Source organism: Borostomias antarcticus (assembly GCF_949987555.1).
Source record: "Borostomias antarcticus genome assembly, chromosome: 20".
NCBI lineage: Eukaryota > Metazoa > Chordata > Actinopteri > Stomiiformes > Stomiidae > Borostomias > Borostomias antarcticus.
Genome location: NC_140253.1, coordinates 9,804,382 through 9,829,381, shown reverse-complemented (window position 1 = coordinate 9,829,381; position 25,000 = coordinate 9,804,382). Strand labels below are relative to the sequence as shown.

The window sequence follows — 25,000 nt, the reverse complement described above, 5'->3', positions numbered from 1 at the left end:
GTGTGTGGGAATTTCCCCTATTTTATGTCTTGTAAAATAGGGGAAAGCAAAGCAGACTTCAGATCCGCTGCTTAAGGTGCAACTTCAACCCTCTTCATTAGTGACTTCTCCATGGCAACCGACCACCGAGCCGGGTCACATGATCAATGGATGACATCATCTAGCCCCAGATGCTCATCACCTGGCTGTGACGAGGACAGGGGGTGCACAGCCAGGCAATTACCACGGTGATTGCCACAGCGATGACTACGGCAGTGATGACTGATGATGCAAACATTATTCATCGCTTGGAAAGAAAAAAAACATCTATACTGATGAATAGACGTGATCATTTGATGGTGTTTAACATAAAGTTCTGATACAGGTTCACTTTTAACACAGATCTGGGATCTGATGGTCTGGACTTCTACTACCCTCAGATACTACAGGAAGGATATACTATCTGATCCCTGGTCAGCATTTAACAGCCGCCCTCCTCATACATCACGCCAAAGCTATAATGATAGCAATTAGCCAATCACTGAGACGAACACATCGATCCTGGTAAGAATCTGGTCCGCAAACTTTTTAATGTTGGATTATATCTCTATCTTTACAACTATCTCTAAGACTATCTCTTAGACTGAGGGCATCTCATGATTCCCAGTCACATACTGAGGACGAAACTCAATTCCTCCAAGAGCACAATAATTCAGGCGCCAAGCCCTTGAGCGTGGAACACATGGTACTTATGCACCTTGAGCAATATCTGATATAGGCCTGTACTGTGCAGTCATATCTGAAATATAACATTTTATCTGCCAGTTTATGATAAAGGTTAGAGGATGTGAAGGCCACAAGAAAACACGTTTGGTGTCTGTATTTTTCATTAGGCCTCCTGAAATGGTGATGAGTAGAAGGAGGAAAGGTGATCTTGTGGCTCAGACAAAGTCGCCATTATGAACACTGTGAAAATGTCCCACTTGTTTGCAGTTACTTTTGAGTCTACTATCAAATTTTTCTGGTATTTTTTTTTATTCTTTGTATTCAAAATACAAAATCTGATAACTTAAACCACTGTTCTAAGAAAGTGTCTTTCACACACAGTTCACACACAGATTGCCTTAACATTTAAAGAGCCAGCTGGAACAGAAAACTCATATGATGTTCACACAATGTTAAAAAGTGCCAGTTTATTGCGGAGTCAGACAAGAGGGCTGGTTGAATTAGCGTGGCAGCTAAGCTTACTGAGCTAACCGCGCTAATGCTACATACGCAACACATGCGTCTTGTTTCCCGGTCGCAGCCCATTTGTGGGTTTAATAACTGTAAAACGGGAGCCACATTAAGGCCGTCGTCACAAAGCAATGTTTTATGGCTGTCAGCTGCAGGAAACACCCCGGTGTATGATGGCAACAAGCGTTAACCAGGCTACACCCGCAAGCCAGGCTACAACCGCAAAGCTAATAAAGCTATGCTGGTTACGTCAGAGACAAACTCACAAGTTGTCTCTGAGACACATATTTGTCTCTGAGACACACACACATTTGTCTCGACCCACACATTTGTCTCTGGGACAGACACATTTGTCTCTGACAGACACACACACACACACACACACACAGACAGACAGACACACTCACACACACAAATGTCTCTGAGACACACACATTTCTCTCACTCAACACACACACACACACACACTCAAGAAGACAGTGGTATGGACTCATAGAGGATATCAGAGAGCAACGGGCTACTGAAAGACGGAATGAAGTTGAATGTGTAAAGAATTCCCTTATCAAACAGGAGAGATGCTGATCAATCAATTCCATTTCTGCTTAGCCCAGGATCTGCAATGTCATGTCATTCATTCAGTCCCTGCAGTAGCCTGGGTTCAGAGTCAGAGTAGCTGAGATGCCATGCTAGTAGTTTTAGAACATCCATCACGTCATAATAAGTCTTTCCATAAGATTTGCCACGTTGAATCTCGAAAAACACGTTTCGACACTCCAAAAAGCTACAGTCAATTTCCACTCTAAACCTGCTTACGACTGTATCTGAACCCGGCTTGAGAAACAGGCCTAAAATAACTGATCTGAGATCAGATGATCATAGACAATAAACCCACCCAGAGGATTCTGGGAAGGCTTGATGGTCCCAATGCAGATTTAAGTATAAATTGCAATCTTAAGGTCCCAGACACACCAACTCGACAGTTGTCCATGAAAAGAGGGGGACCAACTGATTGGCCTTGCCTCTTTGGCGTCAACCATCAAAGGGCACTGTCAGTGACCATCAGCCTGTTGAATCAGCCGCTGACCACCATTCGTAAACGTTACCTTTGAGCCAATCAGCAACAAAAGTATTTTCTAAGCTAACAAGCAGCCTAATATAGCAATTGGTGCGCCCAGTGTAAGGTGGCTGGCTGTCACTTCCTCTTTGGTCGCCACTGAGACTTGTGAGTTATCGTGCAATCATTGGTAATGTAGCACTTTTCACGTGAGGCAGTTTTTTGAAAAACGACTAAAAAAATTGTTTCAGTAATGCGAATCGCCACCTGGCTGGGTTCGCTGTGCGGGCTCCGCAGAACTGAGCTGACGAGCGCAGTCGTCCTGGTGTGTGAACACTTCCGTCTTCCAGTATGTGAAAATTCAACTGTTCGACTTGGCTGTCAGAATCGGTTGTCGGCGTTCTCTTTGATACACGTCTGCGTTTTAACAGTGTACCGTACAGTACAGTATACTGTAGCATATTCTAGGGGATCACACTGAGCATGCTCTGTAGAGATGTCGCTCGGGTGAGCTGTGCTCATGTCACAGGCACGGAAATGCCACCTCCCTTCCTTGGAAACAATCACTAATCGATGACGTGACGGGATTGGCATCGCTGATGTAGAGGAGGAGCGCTTTTCACCTATCCAGCGGCGGTAGTTGACGAGATTGTCTGGAGGAGAGGAAGGAAGGGAGGGTGCATTTAGAGAATTCTCACAGGGCTGCAGAGAAACCACTTCCTCTGGTGCCGACGTCTCACTTCAACCCCCGACATGACGAGGACGCGAGGCACACCCTACGGGCTTGGAGAAGCACGCCACCGCGGTACGGCCTCCGTCGCAGGACTTCCTTCCTGTTTTTGTTGTTTTTGTTTTCGTTGTTGTCTCGAAAGCTGGTATTGCCATGCTAAAGAAACCCTGAAACCCAGGAACAGACGAAACCTAACACGTGACGTTGCCACACACACACACGCACACACGCACACACAGCATCACACGGTTCTGGCAGCTGCACTGTGGAGCCCGAAGCCCAATCGCCAAGCGGGCAGTGATGCTAGAAACCCTCCATTAGAAAGCGGGAAGGACAAGTCTATGTCATCTTGTAGGTGGAACCAGCAGAAGTGTCAGATGCGACTCATCGGGTCCAGAGCCGGGCAGCGCTGCTCAATTGGGTTCCAGCCCAGCGGCAACAGGCCTGTGTTAAGACTAAGAGAGCGGGTCCACTAGTTGAAGGCTGTGGATGGTTAATTAGTTGAACCAGCAGATGTTTTGATGCTGTGCTGGAGCGTGAATAATTATGCATGCCTCACACCAGCTGACCCTACATGATTGGTATGAGAATCTCAACATGGCAAAGTAAAAATGCACCATTGTGAAAAGCAAATGTACCATGTCTGTAGGGGATTTAAATAGCCCTATCGGCACAATAGACAAGGAAGAGTGCTGTAGTCCTAAGTGCCTCCTATTTGATAGTGTGCAGTTTGAAAGAACAGGGAGCTTTGATCTAGTCCCTGCATGTATGGAAGAGTTTTATTAGGTTTATTTATAACATGACATGAATGCATTGTGTAGCCATAAACAGTTCCACACGCGCTACATGTGATGAAGGGTGGGCTATTGGGCCATGCAGATGTGTAGGCCTATATCATGAATCTGCTCAGCCTAAAGGATAATCCTGCATCGTATTCGAGAGGCACGTCTCCGGTCTGTAGGCCTACCTGATGATGCAGCTATAGCATTCGGCTGAATCATGTCTGAAGCTGGCCTATCTGACACGACGGAATAGATAATAGCCTAGCCTACAATGTCAATTCAGATTCAGTGAAAGCACTCGTTTTATTCTATATAGATATAGTGATAGAGACTATAGCCTTTCCCATGGGTCCTAATGTAGCCCTACCCTGCAAGTAATCCCGAACCGAAATGGTAGCCTATATTCAATGCAGTCAATTCTAACCTTTTTTTCCCCACCCGATGATACAATTTAGCCCCCCGCCCCTGTGCCTGTCAACAAATTAGCCGCTGCGCCTAGTGTTTAAGTATCCCGTCTTTCTCCAAGTAAAAATATGTTACATCAAGCGTCCTGTCGTGTGCGTATGGGCAGTTCCATGTTCTGCCGTAGTGCCGAGGCCTGGGGCTGTCCTGAAGCCCCTTTCCCAGGTAACGAGCACGGAGTCGGGGTACACGGTGTGCGATTCGCTTCGCACCGTGTTTCCAAGGCCTACGGTACCCTCCTGGTTCCAACCTTCAGCGGCGTAGCCTACGAGTCCGGTCTCTTTTCAATGACCGGGTGGCAATGCAGTGGAATTAATATTTCTGCGTCAAATAATATACCCGCCGTTTATTGAGAGGAGGACTCTTATCACATTGAAGCACAACCCAATTGCACTATGAAATAGAAAATGCACTATTGCCATCATGATCATGTATGATCATATTAGCACTATGAAAATATATGTAGGCCTATCGGGATATCCCACCTCCTGGCATATGCTATAGCCTGCCTTAATAATAGAGATATGACTGTTATGTCATATGCTCATGGTTCCACCAGATAGACCATTCTACGCCTAAATGGTGCCATTGGTGCGCTATTTAATACAACAAAAGCGCGTCCCCGTGGTTGTGGATAATCTATTGATCTGTGATTAGTTACTGCCGTCTCTACCATCACCATCTAGTAGGCTGCACTAACACAGCGATGTTTTCTGTTCGCCAGGGCGCTAGGAAAAGCACTGCGTAGGGAAAGAGAAGGATAGAGAAGACGGGAGAGAGAGAGAGCGAGCGAGTGCACAATCCAAGGATGGCAAAAGCCAAAAACCTTTGTTATGGTTCGAGTCTTCTTACAACCCCATACAAAGGTGTTCCCCTTGTCGCCCCTCGCTTTACAGCTTACCTTCTCTTGCCTTGAGAAGAACCGTGTTGGCCACGATATTTTCTATCTCCATTGTCAAAATCCGGATCCCGTGCAGTAGCGATACATTTCACTCAGCGGAAAAGATGAAGATAGTCGTGCCGACGATGACGATGGAGCCGATCAGCGCGAATTCTGCACTGGCGCATACTAGGTTAATAGTGGTAGTTCTCCATCGCTTGATGTTTAAAAACCTCCACCTTTAAGCTAGGCAACGACGTTAACTCGCCTTGTTTAGCATTCAATGCCTCTACTTCCTTTGCTTTCCTTCCTGCTTCGCTTCGCTCACTCCCTCCTCGCCCCTCGTCCGCGCAACGAGAGTAGGAGGGATCAACTTACAACCACAGTGCAACCTTTACAGCGCGCACACACGCACTCACGCGCGCGCGCGCACACACACACACACACACTACTTGCCTACTTGCAAGGCCTTGTGCGTACACGGACCATTTTGCTAATCAACAAAGGCAGCTGATAAAAAACAACAACAGAAAACACTGTGTGTGTGTGTGTGTGTGTGTCAGCACGGGCTAAGGGCTACCATCCAGTTCTCTGCTCTGCCTACAGGTTCTATTGTCGTTCAACAAGTCTTGAATACAAATTCAATTTCACCTGGGTTAGAAGCCTCCAACATTATTCCAGTCATTATAACCTCTTTTATTGATGGAAGACAGAAGGGCAAAGCAATTTCATCTGACAAGACAGTTATCACAACATGATCATCTCAGAAGGCTATGATACATGACAAATATGGTACCATACCTCAATGTTATTCTGATGGGGCGGGATCAAAGGATATCCCCTGATCCCCTACCCCCTGATTCTCTTACTGCATGTGTAACCGAGTGAAACGTGGAGTACCTGGTGAAACCCCCTATTGGCGCAACTGTCAGCCTTGCAAGTGGGAGACCTTGTCGAACGCGGATTCAAATCCCCCCCCCCCCCCCCCCCCGGGTGAGCCCTTAGCACTGGTCGAACTGTTGAACACAACGCAGACGAGAGTAGCCTACGCCGGTGACGCGTGTGTACCTCTGAGCCATCCGAACTAGCCATCTCCTCAACCTCTGCTCCCGCTCGTGAGGCGGACACGCTGACGGTTGCGGCGACGGGGACATTCCTCTCCCGGAGGGACTATCAGCGCTCCTCCGAGGAGTGAGCTTCACCAGCTACTTCGTCAGCTACCGTTTCACTCGGTTCCATGCACGTTGCCTTGTGCACGGTTTTAAGAAGCCAGTGCGGGAGAGTATGGAGCAGGGTCCTCAGATTCACCTCCCAGTGAACTCTCAGCGATGTGCAGGCTGCGGACCCCTGCAGGGCCATACGGGGCTAAGAGAACACTCACCTTCGCAGGATGCTTTATTGGGCCGCAGTATGCAGATTTTCTCCACACGCTTAAATCATTCTTGGAAGAAACGTGTTTGTGTATGTGTGTGTGTTAGAGAAAGAGAGACACAGAGATAGAGATAGAGTGAGTGTTTATGTGTGTGTATGCTTGTGTGTGTGTTTGTGTTAAAGAGAGAGAGAGAGAGAGAGAGAGAGAGAGAGAGAGAGAGAGACAGTGTGTCTTTGTGTAACTTGTGTGCATTTGTGTGTGTGTGTGTGTGTGTGTGTGTGTGTGCGTATTCACAGTATGTGGGTTAGGGATGTGGGGTCAATTTCCCCCAACAACCCTGAACCCTAGGGACATGATGACATCACGAGGGCATGGTGGACATCAGGTGACTTCACAATACTGAAGAATGATCGTGAATTACTGTGTGTGGTGTGTAGCACCATATCGGATGAAAAGCTAAAACACAATTTATCCCATAGATAGGCCTATTCTTCCCATTAGGTCAATGTTTACACCTACCTCCATATTTAATTGTGAAGTTCCAAATAATGTTCTGCAAGCTGGGAGCAAATGACGCGTTGTAGGCTACATTTGTACAGTATTAACATGCCAACCGTGGAAACGTTTTACATAAGACTTGATGTGGAGGTTGTGCAACGTCCTGCTCCTCACATAGTTTGTCGAGATCGTTTTTTCCCCCTCTTCTCTCCAGATAACGCGAGAGCGTTGACCTAATAGGGACCTTCCATGGAGTCACAAATCACGTAGGCTATTAGTGCAATGCTGCCACCTCTTGGCGATAACGTAGAATTGCAAACGGAGTTTGGAATGAGATACAGTATGTCATTGCCTCTAGGGAGGGAGAAGGGAAGACTGCACTTCTCGAGTATGACTCATTCAGGGACTAGGTTTTGAGTGCATGGATCTCAATTGTTTACCTGTTTGATCACAAACGGTTTACAGTGCGCTACTCTGCCTGTGTCCTAATCTCCTCTCCTCTCTCACTCCTCCCCTCAAAGGAAAGTATGAGAGTTCCAATTCACCTCGTTGTTGCTGTTTGGTTGGTGGACACACCGTTTAAGTGAATTTCATTCAGTTGTGGCAAACCATAACCATATCCAGTAATTACCACTAGATGATGCTATTGTATCAGATTTGTCGGCTTTGACGTTGCCTGCCAAAGCCAAACTGCTACAGTAGGACTGCAACATCAGGTAGCTTTGATGCTGATCTGGGGTCAGTTTTGAACTGTACTAAAGATTTCTGTCTTATTGGAGACAAGTTGATGTTATCTCTTGAATGGATACACATTGTAAAAAATGGCAACATGTTGATTATCAATACTTGTATCAATACCTGTATTGTTTGACATAATTGAACAGCTACACTAATTTTGCTGATATATGAATGGTGTCTGGAGCACGGTGGTTTAGATCTAAATGTGCCGGGTCTGAGGGAGTGTATTGGTTTAAATAGACTAATTCTCTCATAACTTCACCTGTGAGAGTGAGCTCCTCTGTCAGTGTTGCAGGTAACTGAGGATGGAATTGTAAACCTACAATCTGTACATCTTCCACTCAATCAATTGGTTGGGTTGCCATGACACATTTTTGTAAACTGCTTTGGGTTGGTCTTGAGTAAATCAGTCAGTGAGTCATTTGATTACTATGGTGATCTGGGGATAGGTGACCACAGAATTCTAATATATCCACCGTTCACAAACAAAGTAGCAGCACATTTGACTGGAAATGAAAGTTACATATTGTGACTTAAACTTTCCAGTTGACAGCTTAATCTGATCTGATGATTATGAGTTTCCTCGTCTGCTTTGTTTCTGTTCCAGACTCTCCTCTGACAGATTTCATCATGAGAGTGGCGCTGATAGTGTTGGTCCTGACTTGATATCAAGACCTGCCCTCTATCTGTTCTTTAAGGTACACATTATAAACCAGCCATGTGCATTATAGCTATGGCACAGAGGAAAGTCTTTGCTAAACAAAGCAAATGTAGGCCTGTTAACTTTCTCATTTAACTTACTTATTTATCCAAGTCTCTCCCCCTGTTCCTGACTCTTGGTGTTGTGTCTCTCCAGACCACCAGGGGGCGGAGGCCAGCAGAGAGGGAGGGCATGCAGATGGTGTCCCTGCATTCCAGTGTTGAAGTGGGACCAGAGAGGAAGGAGCAGCCCAGAGGATGGAGCAGGAAGAAGATGCTCCTAGAGGCTGATCTTAGGTCAGTCATGTGGTGTCCCTACCAATGGTACTGGCAGCATTGGGGGAGGGTTGAAAGTTGCTTATGATGAGTTTTCCCCTTTTGTCTGTTCAGGTGTTTTGATCATTCGAAATGTCTGAGAGTCCTATTTTCGATCTGTTTAGAGATAAGTGAGTCCACTATCTTCATTTTTACTTCTCGTCTTGTCCCTTTACGTAGGCCTATTAAGATACTTTCATCATTGTTGGAGTATTGCTAAAGGATCATGGATCTTTGAAGTTCAACCCAGTCTATTTTTTATCATTAGCTTTTTTTCTCCTTTTTGTTCTTTTAGCTTTATAGATTGAAGTTATTGCTTTTGTTTATATTGTGTGTGTACTTGCATGATCAGCTATTAACATTGTTTTACTGATGTATTTTATATTTGCCCACAGTGTGTAAAAATATGTTTTATATCAAAGAAATTATGAATAATCAGATGAAAACACATTTATTTTAATTTAGGATTTTTGTAGACCCCTGTCTGGGGTGAATTCAGCCCCGACAGAATAGTCAGTGAGCCAGTAGGGTTGGTTGCAGCTTTCTGAGGGGAATAATACTCATGATGATTTTTGGCAGGTACATATCTCTAGAGTTAGAACATATGTGATAGCATTGCACCAGTGGTAGCTTTATATGTGCTGCCATCTTATAAAACTACCCTAAAATAAACATTTCTGAAAAGTGGCCAGTATTAAGTACAATACTTATATTCAACCTACTGGCATTTTTTCCACCAGTGATTCCACAACATTGAAATGATAGCTCAAGCATGTTTCATCAAACATTGTTATATAAATCTACATTGAAAACAGTGTCATTGCTGGCACTATCAGTACAGTGCTCAATTGTAGTGGAGTGAATCTTTTTATTTTTAGAAAAATATTTGTCTGTTTATTTTGGAAAAGTCAATAAAACCCTAGGACACATATAATCACATGCATATGTAGAGGATTTATTCAGGAATTCAAATCACTAATTACTCTCCATATACATTTCATATTAACATCAGTACAGCAGAACATGTTATCCCATCACCAAAAGGTAAAAAGCCTAATTTTGAGAGATTTCTTGAGTTTTATCAATGTCATGATATTTTCCATATTGTTACGGAAGGATATACTTCTAGAACTACAAGATAATTTATCTGTGCTTAGTATCAAATCAAAACAATCTTAAGCTTTTGCCATAGTATATAGAACTACTGTACAACATTATATTACGTTGCAATAATTTGTCCAAAGCGACAATAATTACAGTTAACATAGGAAGTTAGTGTACTACTACTCGGCAGAAGTGTCTGTTAGTGCACTACTATCTGGCAGAAGAAATCTCTTTTCTTAACAAGTGACTAAGAGTGACTAAAATATTTCAAATGTGGGCTTCCACACAGGCCCCATTTTGTTGTAAAATGAATATATTTAATCAAAGACTGCTTTCCATACTTTGTTTTCCATACTCTCATCATAACCTAAAAATCATGATAATTTTAAGTCTTCCACATCTTCATCTAAACTTTCCACACTCTCTGAGGTGGATGCCTGGTTCTCACACTCTACCAGTCTACACATGTCAGCCTCCTGGAGCCATTTGCAACAAGCATACAGTACATCTTGGGAGTGGACAGTTACAGACCAGTAGATTCCCAACAATACTTGCAAGGCAAACAGATCCAGGAAATCAGATAATCTCAATCTGGACTGGTTTGAATATCATAACCAGGGACCAAGAACCAATCTGACTAGATATTGTTGGGTAGGCTATGCCTCATACCTCTGCCTTATGCTATGCCTCATACTTACGCACGGACTAATGGGTCGACCCATTTACAGGGAAGTGGGAGCTCATTAGCATCTACCTATATCATGGACACAGACAGTCATCCAGGATCGGATGGGATAAGTAGATGAGGATGATACTGATAGACTGCTACTATGGAGAGTAAAGCTGCGTACCTAGGACTGGAATGAGGAACTGATTAGTACTGATAAGGTACTGGAAGGACAAGCGAGGATAAGATCCTTACAGTATCTTATCAGAACTAATTAGTTCCTCATTCCAGTGCAGGCAAGAAGAGCTGGTTTCCGGGACACTTGGTTTCCTGGACACAGTGTTCCCTGAATGGGAGTGACTGTAGGCTCACAAGTGCACCTGCTACTTCCAGTTCTTGGTCCTCAATGGTGACCGATTTCTGCTTCAGTTTGTGTGTGTGGAATGTGTGGAAGCTCAGCTCTTGGCAGATTTGGACCATAGACATTGGCCTGTACCACTATGTCTTTGACTCAATGTAATGTACCCTTTCCAGTGAGTTTTCTTAAGTCTGTCGAGTATTGTCATTACATTACATTACATTACATTACATTACAGTCGCTTAGCAGACACTTTTATCCAAAGCGACTTAGAATAATTTAAGCATATAACGTAGGTAGTCAGTGTACTACTACTCGCCAGAGCTCACAAGTGCATCTCCTTTGTGACTAAGAGTATAAACTAGTGCTAAAGCCAAAGTGCAAGAGTAGCAGAATATAAATACAATATGTGATTAAGAGGAAGGATCCTGGTAGTACTACTGAGTTTTGAGTCTGCAGCGAAAGATGGGCAGCGACTCTGCTATCCTGACATCAGAAAACAGAAAAGAGCCATGATCATGTTGATCAACCACAGGAGCCTTGATGTGACAAGGCAACCACCCGCCCTGAGGTAGCAGAGCGTAGCGGTCGGGGGAGGGGGGGGGGGGGGGGGGGGGGTTGTAGGGCTTGACCAGGGCCTGGAGGTAGAAGGGATCTGTTCCTTTCATTGCCCTGTAAGCTAGTACCAGAGTTTTAAAATGGATGCGAGTATTACCAGAATCCTCCCTCTTAAGCTCCTATTGTATTTTTAGTTTGCTACTCTTGCACTTTGCCTTTAGCACTAGATTATGCTCTTAGTCACTTGTTTAGAAAGGAGATGCACTTGTGAGGTCTGGTGAGTAGTAGTACACTGACTTACCAAGTTAAATGCAATTATTTTAAGTCGCTTTGGATAAAAGCTTTGGATAAAAGCGTCTGCTAGCCAAATGGCTTCAATGCCCAGAGCTGCAGGATGGGAAGTCCATAGCCAGTGGCAAGGGACCTGAAAATCTGCAAAGTGATACCTGGAGAATAGAGAGAACAGCACATGGTCAGGTATGTACAAATGACTACTGTATCTACAAACATAAAGTCTGGGAAGTTCCTAACCCTAGTCAAGCTCAATTGTACTGTATACTGTGAGCTAGGCCTTGTTGAAGAAATTTGGTTCCTTGAAGTTATAAAATATATCTTTAGATAAAACCTTAGAAGTAATTTGGTAGCCTATTGAATTGGTCTTGCTATGATATAACATTATATGAGGAGAAAATGTACTGTTTTACTTCAACATAATCAATGGCACAATTTACCCCCACTTATCCTCTCCTCTCCCGTGGCAGAACTTCACCAGGGACAAGTTGTGCTATAAAAATATAGGCACAGAGGCACAGAAAACTGATTATTTTAGATCCAAAGTAATTATGCACCACATACTGAAATATATTTAGCCTACATATTTTAGTTGGAGACATTACTGTCATGTCCTCACTTTAAATACGCCTAAAGTAAAAACTGTCACAACTCACCCCGCTCTCCCCTTTGGGTAGAGTAAATGCAAACAAGATTATAGTGGGCCGTACCCATGCCAACGACCGTTTATGGTGTGATTTTTTCTTTTTGTTTCCCGGTTTATTATAACTCATTTAAACATTGGTCAAAGATTAACGATGAGCTTAAACAGTAGCACCGTTTTACCAAACATTTGGTGCAGTAGGGCAAAGGGCAGAATACGCTAAACTGGTGTTAAAAGCTTGTCCGCCGAAGCGGGACGTACAGTGGGAGGGAATCTGCACTCGACTGTAAACTACAGGCTACTGGCAAGTCAGTGCACTCGACTGTGCATAAGCGAGACATTACGCAGTGTATCCAAGACAAAACGACTGGATAACCGCTATTTGTCGGTATAACGTGCAATGGGGAAGACCGTCTGTGACCTGAAAGGTTTTCTGAAGAATAATTGGCTACTATTGGCCACTATTCTGTCAGTGCTGTCAGGTGAGTTTCCTGTGTTATGAATGGAGACGCAATCGAATTATGGTTTTTTGAAAGGTACTGTAACTGCGTAAAGAGGTTTATTATCAATGCGGACATTAAGATGGAATTTTCTGGTATTAACAACAAGCTAACTATAGTGCCGCAGAAAATAATCTGATGTGACATTTATCATAGAAATGTTATTCAACTGTTAAATGGACAGGGTTCATCTTCCTACAGTTACTAATTTTTGCACGTGCCACGCACAGGTGCAACAATAATTAGGGAATTATTGGGTGGTAGGTAGCCTACTAGGCTGTAGGTTTATCAAATGTAATTGATTAGAGTTGATGGGAAACCATAGCCTAGATGAAGATGTGTCTTGGAACAATATTCACTGTCACATTGCTGTAAATAAAAAAAACAACACAAAAACAGGTGTGTCCAGCATTCGATAAACCACCAATTATTCACCCACTCTCTATCTTCAAGTGTGCGATGCTCACAATTATACAGTAGCTGGGATTGGTGTTTTTTGTTTGTTTGTTTTGTTATCCAGGTATTGCGCTCGGAGTGGTCGTCAGAGAGTATGTCCCTCTCTCCACCCTCCACAAGTTCTACTTCGGCTTCCCTGGTGAGATCTTGATGAGGATGCTGAAGCTGGTGATCCTGCCTCTCATCATATCCAGCATGATCACAGGTGACCGCACCTCCCCCCCCCCCCCCCCCCTCTTTCTCACTTCGATTGAGAAACGAATCCCTCTGGAGCTCGTCATTGTTTTACATACAGTACATAGCGCTGTAGATAAGTCATTGTGTAACAGCTGTCGTGCTGTACGTGTGAGAGGGTCATAAACTTACATCAGATACAGCTCATATTATGAGCCATGATCATATGACAGTGTCATGGTGTGTAAGCATGTGGAGGATTAGGTATTTGATAGATGGACAGACAGACAGACAGACAGACAGACAGACAGACAGACAGACAGGCAGGCAGGCAGGCAGGCAGGCACGCAGAAAGATAGTTGACAGACAGGCAGAAGGATACAGTAGACAGACAGACAGACAGACAGACAGACAGATAGGTAGATACTGTAGATAGGCTATGTCTGTCTGTCTATCTGTCTGTCTGTGTCTACAGTAGTTAGGGTTAGGGTTATTATCTTAATACAGCTTGTATGGCCTGCATACAGTGTCCATGTCGTGTTAAGTTGTGCTTTAAAGGAGTAGTAAAGGGAAAAATCATGTTTAGCCCTGTTTTAAGGTTACTTATGATCATATACAATGGTTCAGATCAAAAAGTTGACAAAACTAGCACTTTTGAGAAAGTCTGATAATTGCTCTACCACCGTTTTGGTCATACAATGGATGTGGGTGGGCACCGTGAAAATCATTCAAAAACATGTTAAACTCTCAATTTCAAAGACAAGAAACTCATCAAGGTGTTAGTTGGCGTTCTGACATATAATTCGCCATAAAGTAAGATTCTTATTCATCTGGAAAGGCTTTTTTAAAAATATTTAGCATAGAACTATTTAGTCATACGTGTGTAAACTTCCGCAAACTAGGTAGCCTAGCAACATAAACAATAACAATAGCTACCGTAAGTAGTTCCGCTTCCTGAATCCCCTCTGCGGATTGATCTACACATCTACAACGGTTGCATCAATACAAGTCAATGGATTTCATAAAATCATCAATAAAACCCTACAGGATTCATACTTTGCAGCGAATTTGATGTCAGAACACCAACGGACACCAATTACCCCCTCGGTGAGCTTCTTGTCTTTGAAATCAAGAGTTTAACATGTTTTTGAATGATTTTTCAAGGTGCCCACCCACATCCATTGTATGACCTAAAAGGTGGTAGAGCAATTATCAACTTTCTCAAAAGTGCTAGTTTTGTCAACTTTTTGATCTGAACCATTGTATATGATCATAAGTAACCTTAAAACAGGGCTAAACATGCATTGTCCCTTTACTACTCCTTTAAGTATATGGAAGAAGCTGTAGGAGTAAACCTGTGTTGGCTGACTGGGGTTAAACAGGAGTAGCAGCGCTGGACTCTGAGGTGTCTGGGTGGATCGGCTTGAGGGCTGTTGTCTACTACTTATCCACAACTATCATCGCTGTCATCCTGGGTGAGTCATCCAGTGCCTCATCCATTCCTCCCGGGCCCGGCCCTGTCTCAATAGGCTACTCATCAACTTTCCTACTTCCTTAACCCCCCGCCCGATTCTCTCTTCCCCTCATCCGTTGTTACTTGCTGTCTGCATCTCCTTATCATCTGCATGTTTCTGGATGGTTTTCTTCCAGGTATTGTACTGGTGATGATCATTAAACCTGGAGTTTCTCACGGCTCCGATGACATAGACAGGGCGGACTCAACTCCGGATGTGTCGACCGTGGACGCCATGTTGGATCTGATCAGGTGACACAGCCTTTTATTTTTTTGATCCTCCTCAGATAAGATAACTGTCAACTCCTCGAAACCACAGAATGAAGGTGTTTCAATCAATTCAAATGTTATATTCAACTGATAGGAACATGTTTCCGGAGAACATCGTACAAGCCTGCTTTCAACAGGTAAGGACATCTCTCAGTGATGTGTGCAGCTAAAATGACCATCATTCTGGAAAGTTCTCCAATACAGTTGACCAACCAGTTCAATCTCCTTTCTCATGTTTCTTGGTCAAATCACGGCCACATATTTTGAGGACAAAAAAACGGCCACTCTTGTTTTCAAAGATGTGTTGGCCTGTTTGTGATGTCTGATTTGACAGTATAGCACCAAGCGTAAAGAGATCGAGGTTAGTGACTTGGGGAACAACGTAGGGCTTCTGAATGCCAGCTCAGCACCTGGACAGATAACCACGGTGACAGAAACTATCAACATTGTAAACATCACCTCTTTACCGTCTGCCATTCTTGAGGTGAGTGGATTGTTCCTATATTTTGGGATATGTAGGATACTGTATCTAAATTATTCAGCCTGTCATGATAGTTTTTATTGAAGATGTGACACAACAACGGACATTTGTCACCTCAAAACGAATGCTGGAACATAGACAGAGCCGGCAAATATGTGTTTTTCCTTTTTACGCTTAGAATGTAACAAAGGATTACACAATAATTGGTGTGTACTCTGATGGCATCAACATCCTGGGCCTCATCATCTTCTGTCTGGTGTTCGGCCTGGTGATTGGCCAACTGGGCAAGAAAGGGCGGATCCTGATTGACTTCTTTGAGGCCTTGAACGAAGCCACAATGAAGATAGTCCACATCATCATGTGGTGGGTTAATGTCGTTTTGGTACCCCCAAAGAGAAACATATGCTCAACCACCTCCTCTTTCTTACAAACTTGCCTATTTTTCAATAACTAACTTCTGTTATTTCACAGTTACATGCCAATTGGGATACTTTTCCTCATTGCTGCTAAAATCATTGAAGTGGAAGACTGGGATATCTTCAGAAAGTTGGGTCTCTACATGGTGACCGTTTTAAGTGGGTAAGACATGCTATTGTCTGCAAAAAAGACAAAATATAATGTTAATCTGAAGCTCATATTTTAGCACCTTTATTAAATGGCTTTTCCTTTTTCACTTAAGTTGTAAAATGATTCCTCCTCTGTAGGACCTTACTCAAACCCTTTGTCATAAATAGACAATGCTCATCTTAGATTGACATTATGTTTGTCAGAGTGTCATAAACGTGCATCAGATAAAACTCATATGAGAAATGTTCACCATATGATGGTTTGTAGCCTACATCCTACCTACAGTGTCCACTTTGTGTTAAGTTGTATTTTAAGTGAGTATTCCGACTGAGTTATACATAAACCTGCTCATGAAATGTATTTTCCTGTTTGCTTATTTTGCATACAGTACCAACTGTATTGTACTACTGTAGAACCCTCCTGGAAAACCTATTGAAGTTGTTTAAATGAGTTGGTTGGATTTGTAATCAATTGGAATTAGTAACTGTTCTCTTCTCATCATCAGGTTGGCTATCCACTCAATCATCATCTTGCCTCTTCTGTATTTCATCTTTGTGAGGAAAAACCCCTTTACCTTTATGGGGGGGATGGCCCAGGCACTCCTGACAGCGCTGATGATCTCATCCAGGTAACTGACCAGCTCTCCGCCATCAACGCCACTTTGACAAATTATTGTGCCCCCGCAGTCATGAGAACACTATTGTTTGTCAGACTTAAATACACACTTTCTGGACTGATTCTAGTTTAAAACCATGGCAATTACATAATATCTACCAGGAAGTCTTTTTACTAACTTAAATGAACCGTACAACACAGCAGTACAGTGATTTCTTGTCCTTATTCAGTGTTTTCCTCATTTAACCTTTGCCATTCTTGAACTTTAATTGCTCAGTGGAACTGTGACTGAAATGGGCCGATAAAAAAGTGAAGTGCTCCATAAAATGATTTTTTTTACGAGCGACTCCATCCTCTACTTTCATTTCAGTTACAAATGAGCCTCGTAAACCCACTGACATTTCAGTAAATGCAGTACCTACCTATCTACCTGCCTACTACCTACCTACCTACTTACCTACTTACCTACCTATCTACCTATCTACCTATCTACCTATCTACCTATCTACCTATCTACTACCTACCTACCTACTTACTTACCTACTTACCTACCTATCTATCTACCTATCTACCTACCTACCTACCTACCTACCTACATACCTACGTACCTACCTATCTACGTAACTACCTGCCTACTGCTTACCTACCTACTTACCTACTTACCTACCTATCTACCTATCTACCTATCTACCTATTTACCTATCTACCTATCTACCTAACTACCTATCTACCTAACTACCTGCCTACTACCTACCTACCTACTTACCTACCTACCTACCTACCTACCTACCTACCTACCTGCCTACCTACCAACCTACCTACCTACCTACCTACCTACCTACCTACTGTACCTACCTACCTACCTACCTACCAACCAACCAACCTACCTACCTACCTACCTACCAACCAACCAACCTACCTACCTACCTACCTACCAACCAACCTACCTACCTACCTACCTACCTACCTACCTACCTCCCTACCTATCTATCTATCTACCTACCTACCAACCAACCTACCTACCTACCTACCTACCAACTACCTACCTACCTACCTACCTACCTACCTATCTATCTACCTACCTACCTACCTACCTCCCTACCTATCTACCTACCTACCAACCAACCAACCTACCTACCTACCTACCTACCTACCTACCTACCTACTGTACCTACCTACCTACCTACCTACCTACTGTACCTACCTACCTATCTACCTACCTACCTACCTACCTACCTACCTACCTACCTACCTACGTCCCTACCTATCTACCTACCTACCAACCAACCAACCAACCTACCTACCTACCTACCTACCTACCTACCTACTGTACCTACCTACCTACCTACCTACCAACCTACCTACTGTACCTACCTACCAACCTACCTACTGTACCTACCTACCTCCCTACCTACCTACCTACATCCCTCCCTCCCTACTTACCTACCTACCTCCATATCAATCCACCTACTTACATACCTTCCTTTCGTCCTTCCATATGGATCACCCCAGCTCTGCGACCCTACCAGTGACCTTCCGCTGCACCGAGGAGAACAATCACATTGACAAGAGGATCACACGGTTCGTCCTGCCCGTGGGCGCCACCATCAACATGGACGGCACGGCTCTCTACGAGGCGGTGGCGGCCATTTTCATCGCCCAGCTCAACAACTACCCCTTGGACGTGGGTCAGATAGTCACCATCAGGTAGGATGCGGTGCTGATTTTAGCGCCGAAAAACTGTTGTGTTACAGTAGTACTGTGCGGTGCCACATAAGCACTCCATGAGTTGTGCCGTGTGAAAAAATAAAGCGTTGTTTTTCATTGTTGTGTATTTGCATTCAATATTTCATGGACTTCATATCGATTATGATGATGGTCTCTTGACCAGGACTATAGAGGTCAGTTCCAATGTCAAAACAACAAAAGCACAGTTTCGATGATCTTGTGTGCTGCACCTATTGTCTCCTTTTTCTTCAGTGTCACGGCCACGTTGGCGAGCATAGGAGCGGCGGGGGTGCCTAATGCGGGCTTGGTAACCATGGTGATCGTCTTGACTGCCGTGGGTCTGCCCGCCAATGATGTCACTCTCATAGTAGCTGTGGATTGGCTCCTGTGAGTATTCCTCTTGGTGAGGATATTTATACCGATGGGTACACCAATGTTTTTACGGTGCTTTTTATTAGTGATTAGTTATTTATGATCCTTTATGAAGTTACATAGTCATACCGTGTCTTTGTTATGTGGAAATTTTCCTATTGACTCATGGCGTACAACTCAAAGCATTATAAAAGGGTATACTGCATTATTAATCAATCGTTGTCTTTGTATAACAAGTAGAAGATTGGAGAGCCGTGTCTCTTTTGCACAGGGACCGATTCCGTACCATGATCAATGTCCTCGGAGATGCGTTCGGAGCCGGAATCATCCAGAAACTGTCACAGAGAGAACTGGAGAAGATGGACCAGATGTCGGACGCGGTCCTGTTTAACCCTTTCCCTCAGGAGAAAGCCACGGACGTGGTGAAACACGACACCACCTCCTACATCAAGGTGGATTTCCCAGTGGAGAGGACCGATTCCATCTCTTTCACGCAGACCTCCCAGCTCTAGTAACTAGCAGGTCGAGGAGAGAGAGAGAGAGAGACGGCACAGAGAGAGACCGCACAGAGAGGGAAACACTCCTGCATAAAGTCAAATACTTGAGCTGTGATTGACTGAGCTTGTATTTGCTTTTGAGTTTCTCTCTGCATAAGTTGCTTCGTTTTAGATTGAATACCTGCTAAAGCCTGTTGTTGTGCAATGTTCACTTTTGAAATGTGACTGTGTGTCATTTTTTGCGGGCTGTGCTTGACACATTCTGATACATGACACAGTCATGTTATTGTTTTTGTACAGTGATATTGGATTATTGAGAAACACTGCTACTGAACTCAAAATATTTGAAGATAGATTTTACCAAAGGAAATGTGGTAAAACATAAAACATGATGTTAGGCCAATATATTAGCATGATACATGCATGATCTAACATTTTACTGACTGTCATGTATTTTATGGTCGTCTCATGAAATGTCTAATAACATAATGTATAGCACATAAACCATAATGCACTATAATAATCCAAACCATAATTTAATCCTTGCATGTCAAGGACAACAGATATGTCTTTGTAACCTTTATCAAAGCATATTCAGTTCAGTTACTGTTTTGTGGATTTGAAACATGGATAAGAACATTGTCCATGCTACAGTACTTGTATTTAACTGAAGATATAATCGAATCAGCAAGAAACTGCTAAACTTGAATTCATTGCTGTATGAATTTAATTATTGCTCTTTGTAGAACAGTTTATTTCACAATGATAAACAACGACTTTTTCTATCATCCCAGACCCAAGGCCATCGCAACATGTGTTTTGTTTTGAGTGAAAGATGACTGCAACCTTGACTCGTGTACACAAAATGTTGGTATACGTTCGTACAACAGAAAAACTGGCGCAGTACAAAGTCAGAGCCCTTTCCACAAGATTGGAGAAGTATAGAGCGATGTTAATGTATTTTTATGTCCGGGAGGCTGAGTGCAGGACAATGCAGCGCTGGCACTAGGGTGCAGAAGATGCCTGTGTTAGCACAGTCTGTATTTATGAAGACGTACACCCCAAAGAGGTCTGACTCAAGCTCTTTTCCCCAGTCTTATCGCTGGGGCCGGGTTTAGTAGTGCAGCACCACAAAACCACTGTAAATGCGTCACCCGCTGTTTGACCTGGAAATTCGGGTCATTTGTTTTGATAACTCAGAGATGGGGCTGGGGACACGTCACCGCTCTCAAATTCACAGCTCTAGCTATAGTGCCTGAACTGGCCATTAGAGTTTGAGACCTCTTTTGAAGCGATTTGAATAACAAAACACATAATTTAATAAAATATCCTTACATTAGGACTATTTTAAAGACATTTTCATTATATTCATATCAATCAATCATCTTTATTAATCGGACACTGGTCCATATAAAAACACATACAACAATATAAATACAAGACAGGTTACAAAAAAGGATATATATGTAGGCCTAGGTTCATCAAGGTCTCAAATAGCCTACAGTGCGTTTTCCATTCATACATGATGATCATGATAGCTCGAGCTATTTTTGGATTAGACATCATTATTGTTACATTGCAATTTTAACATGCATCATGAACAGAGAGGGAGAGATAGATAGATGTCTTTTATGAACTCTGACAGATTTCACGGAGGATAATAAATGTTTTGACAGCAGCCTATAGTCTTTCGGGCATCGCATTGCATAAACCTAGGCAATCATCAAGTCGGCCTATTCATTTATTTTGCGTCACGTTTCCATGGCGTCATTGTAGGCTCCATGTAAATGAACGTTCTACGCAATTGTGCAGCTCTCCACACGGCGGCAATAGAAGTCCTGTGAGTGCAAAAAGGTAGGCTATTAATTCATCACTGACTTTGACAGTTGTCGCCATTGGAAGGACAATTATAAAATAATGAGGATTAATAACCACTTAATGCGCAGTGTCCTTGAGATCGCTGTTGGCAGAGAACCAAAATGACATGACGCTTCATTTGCATTTAGCAAATGAAGCTATTAAGGCACGTGCTATTTACACTGACGGTATGATTTGCAGATATGTTGATCATGAAAATTAATACAAGTTACTTATGGTGAGATTTCCCCTTTTGTCTGTTCAGGTGTTTTGATCATTCAAAATGTCTGAGAGTCCTATAGATCCGTTTAGAGATACGTGAGTCCAATATCTTAATTTTTCTTCTCGTCTTGTCCCTTTACGTAGGCCTATTAAGATATTTTTCCCAAATCATTATTGCTATATTGCAAAAAAATCGGGGTGTGCTACAATGAATCGGTTAGACAGTTCTGATCCCAGCATATAGAGGGTCCAGTTTGGTGCTGAAAGATCAGTCATGGCATGTCTTGGGCCACATTTAGACTACCATAGTTAAAATCAATAGGATACTTCCAAAGCAAGGCAAGGGTACACAGGGAATATTCTGGTAGACTTGGTAAAGTAAAGTACCTTATTCCCTTATAACCCCCCCCCCCCCCCAGCCCCCCCAGGACTGTGCCCATTCGGCCCCACCCCTCTCCCATCTCCATGGCGATCTTCGGGCTGACCACTGTGTCCCTGAAGGTGGCGGAGGACAGCCCGCTGTGCCACAAGCCTGGCCTGTCCGCCGGGCGGAGCAGCGGGCGCTTCGGGGCGCCCAGTCACAGCTCCTTCTTCTGCCGCAACAACCCCCACCCCCAGAGGGTCCGCCACATAAAAGGTGGGCGCTGAACGGCAGTTTGGAAACACTCGCGCACACACACACTCAATATCCACACACGGAGTCATACCGTCTGCCTATATAAAAGAACACAATTTCCTGTTCCTGTTGTCCCTCTACTGTTTCCCTCCTCTCAGGGGTGAGTGAGAGAGCCATCTGTGCGGTCAACGATGTCACCTTCGGCCAGACGCCCCAGTACTGCCTGGGCCGGGTCCTGACCCCGGAGCGACCCCTGCTGCTGCAGTGTAAGATCCCCACCGCCGCTGTGGGCACCAACAGCACCTTCCTCCCCATGGACGTCATCACCGGCCTGGAGCTCTTCCCTCTCCGGCTGGAAGACTCCCCCTCGCTGAGGCTACGTAAGTACGGAGAGACTCGCTCAATACCGCCCTCTCTCTCTCTCTCTCTCTCTCTCTCTGTCCCTCTCTCTCTTCCTCTCTCTCTTTCTCTCTCTCTTCCTCTCTCTCTCTCTTCCTCTCTCTCTGTCCCTCTCTCTCTTGTTCTCTCGTTCTCTCTCTATTTCTCTCTCTCTCCCTCGCTCTCTCGTTCTCTATTTCTCTCTCTCTCCCCCTCACTCTCTCCCTCTCTCATTCTCTCTCTCTCTCTCTCCCTCTCTCTCTCTCTCTCTCTCTCTCTTTTTAAGGGGATGGACTGACATGATTTGTTTACATCCTGGTCCCAGTCCCTATTGATTCTCTGATAGGCTGTTTACGTTGATTCATGCCCAGCTAGCTGCTATACATTCTCAAGCAGGGTTCCCATGTAACCTAATTTGGTGCAAATAGATTCACTCAGACGATTCATCATGAATGGGTGACATTCATAGCATTGGGTAGATGTCTCTGGAAGCGACTTTCTGGGAACCAACCATGGGGGGGGGGGGGGGTTGTCTTTATGCATTTCATGTTTTTATTTTCTGTGAATTCAGTGTCTATAAATGTACTTCTTAAGGCTAAAACGTCATGTAAAGACATGTAAAGCGACGCGCAGTCAAAGTGCAACCGGAGCCTTCAGTGTAGTTATTTGACCCTGCGTATTAGGCCTACATCTGCAGTAACCAGATCTGACAGTGGGGGCTTTGTCATCCGGTTAACTGTATCCCTCCACCCCCCCAGGTTCCAAGCCTCTCCACACAAAGTAGTCCATAAAATTCAAGCAACAGGCCGTTTGCTCAAACAGTGTTGTGTTCTGCTTGTAGACTGCAATTTTACACTCTGCGTTTTTTAATGAGGGACTGACAGTTCTTGTTTGAGGGATTGACGTATTCTAGGGTGGGTCAGACCAATTAGTAGAATACATGTACTGTAACAAGATTCTGGAAAAGAATGCATTTGTCAGCATCGTCAATTTTTGTTGTTGTTGTTGTTTTGTCAAAAAATTATCAAGACCGGTGTTCTCTGCTTCCATGTGTGTGCAGTGACGGAGGCGTGGCGTGCAGAGTTACAGGACCTGACAGAACGGACGGGACTTTTAGGGCCGACGGGCAAAGGTGAGCGAGAGTAAGACTGTCATGAGCTCGGACGATGACAGCACCTTCTGCGCTCTGTAGGGCTCGAGTCAGTTGTACGGGTTTTTAGGTCCTCAACCTGTGACCCCCCCCCCCCAGGCAGCGGTGGTTCGTCCTCCCCTCAGGCCGGTTGTGGTTCAGGTCCGGCTGGACCAAGAGACGGCCTGAAGTTACAGCTGATGGCGAGCTAATACTTTACTTCAACTAACCTACAATAGCAAGTGCATTTAGATAGATAGATAGATAGATATATACATACATACATACATACATACATACATACATACATACATACATACATACATACATACATACATACATACATACATACATACATACATACATACATACATACATACATACATACATACATACATACATACATACATACATGCTTAGATACTTGATTAGATATTTGATTTCTAAATCTTGGGCAACTGCTGTGCAGACAGGATACCAGGTCAATAGAACATTTCCCAACATTCTTGATCACAACGATGATAATCCTTACAAACAAAGTCTCCCAGATTCATTCATGAATTGCACAGAGGTAGAGGTAGGGGGGTAGAGGTAGGGGGGTAGAGGTAGAGGTAGAGGTAGGGGGGTAGAGGTAGGGGGGTAGAGGTAGAGGTAGAGGTAGGGGGGTAGAGGTAGAGGTAGAGGTAGGGGGGTAGAGGTAGGGGGGTAGAGGTAGAGGTAGGGGGGTAGAGGTAGAGGTAGAGGTAGAGGTAGGGGGGTAGAGGTAGAGGTAGAGGTAGGGGGGTAGAGGTAGAGGTAGAGGTAGAGGTAGGGGGGTAGAGGTAGAGGTAGAGGTAGGGGGGTAGAGGTAGAGGTAGAGGTAGAGGTAGGGGGGTAGAGGTAGAGGTAGAGGTAGGGGGGTAGAGGTAGAGGTAGAGGTAGAGGTAGGGGGGTAGAGGTAGAGGTAGGGGGGTAGAGGTAGAGGTAGAGGTAGAGGTAGGGGGGTAGAGGTAGAGGTAGAGGTAGAGGTAGAGGTAGGGGGGTAGAGGTAGAGGTAGAGGTAGAGGTAGAGGTAGGGGGGTAGAGGTAGAGGTAGAGGTAGAGGTAGAGGTAGGGGGGTAGAGGTAGAGGTAGAGGTAGGGGGGTAGAGGTAGAGGTAGAGGTAGGGGGGTAGGGGTAGAGGTAGAGGTAGAGGTAGGGGGGTAGAGGTAGAGGTAGGGGGGTAGAGGTAGAGGTAGGGGGGTAGAGGTAGGGGGGTAGATGTAGAGGTAGAGGGGTAG

At 44.2% G+C, this 25,000-nt stretch overlaps 2 protein-coding genes across 2 annotated transcripts in view; one reads left to right on the top strand and one right to left on the bottom strand.

The window, feature by feature from the left end:
- The window catches only part of grk4 (G protein-coupled receptor kinase 4), a gene marked incomplete at its 3' end in the record, with an annotated part of 31,618 nt that extends 26,350 nt beyond the window's left edge, over window positions 1-5,268 (bottom strand). The window contains 1 exon segment of the mRNA XM_084454658.1: window positions 5,145-5,268. Within this exon segment, the coding sequence (XP_084310784.1) occupies window positions 5,145-5,196 (52 nt within the window). The 5' untranslated portion in view covers window positions 5,197-5,268.
- A 7,407-nt stretch (window positions 5,269-12,675) lies between these two features.
- LOC311322485 (excitatory amino acid transporter 3-like) lies at window positions 12,676-19,910 on the top strand. Its single transcript, XM_084454555.1, has 12 exons — window positions 12,676-12,848; window positions 13,387-13,527; window positions 14,879-14,971; window positions 15,147-15,261; window positions 15,374-15,416; window positions 15,614-15,763; window positions 15,939-16,123; window positions 16,232-16,339; window positions 16,833-16,955; window positions 18,455-18,649; window positions 18,923-19,057; window positions 19,314-19,910. The coding sequence occupies exons 1-12, from the start codon at window positions 12,767-12,769 to the stop codon at window positions 19,552-19,554; spliced, it is 1,611 nt and encodes a 536-aa protein (XP_084310681.1). The 5' UTR covers window positions 12,676-12,766; the 3' UTR covers window positions 19,555-19,910.
- The last annotated feature ends 5,090 nt before the right edge of the window (window positions 19,911-25,000 follow it).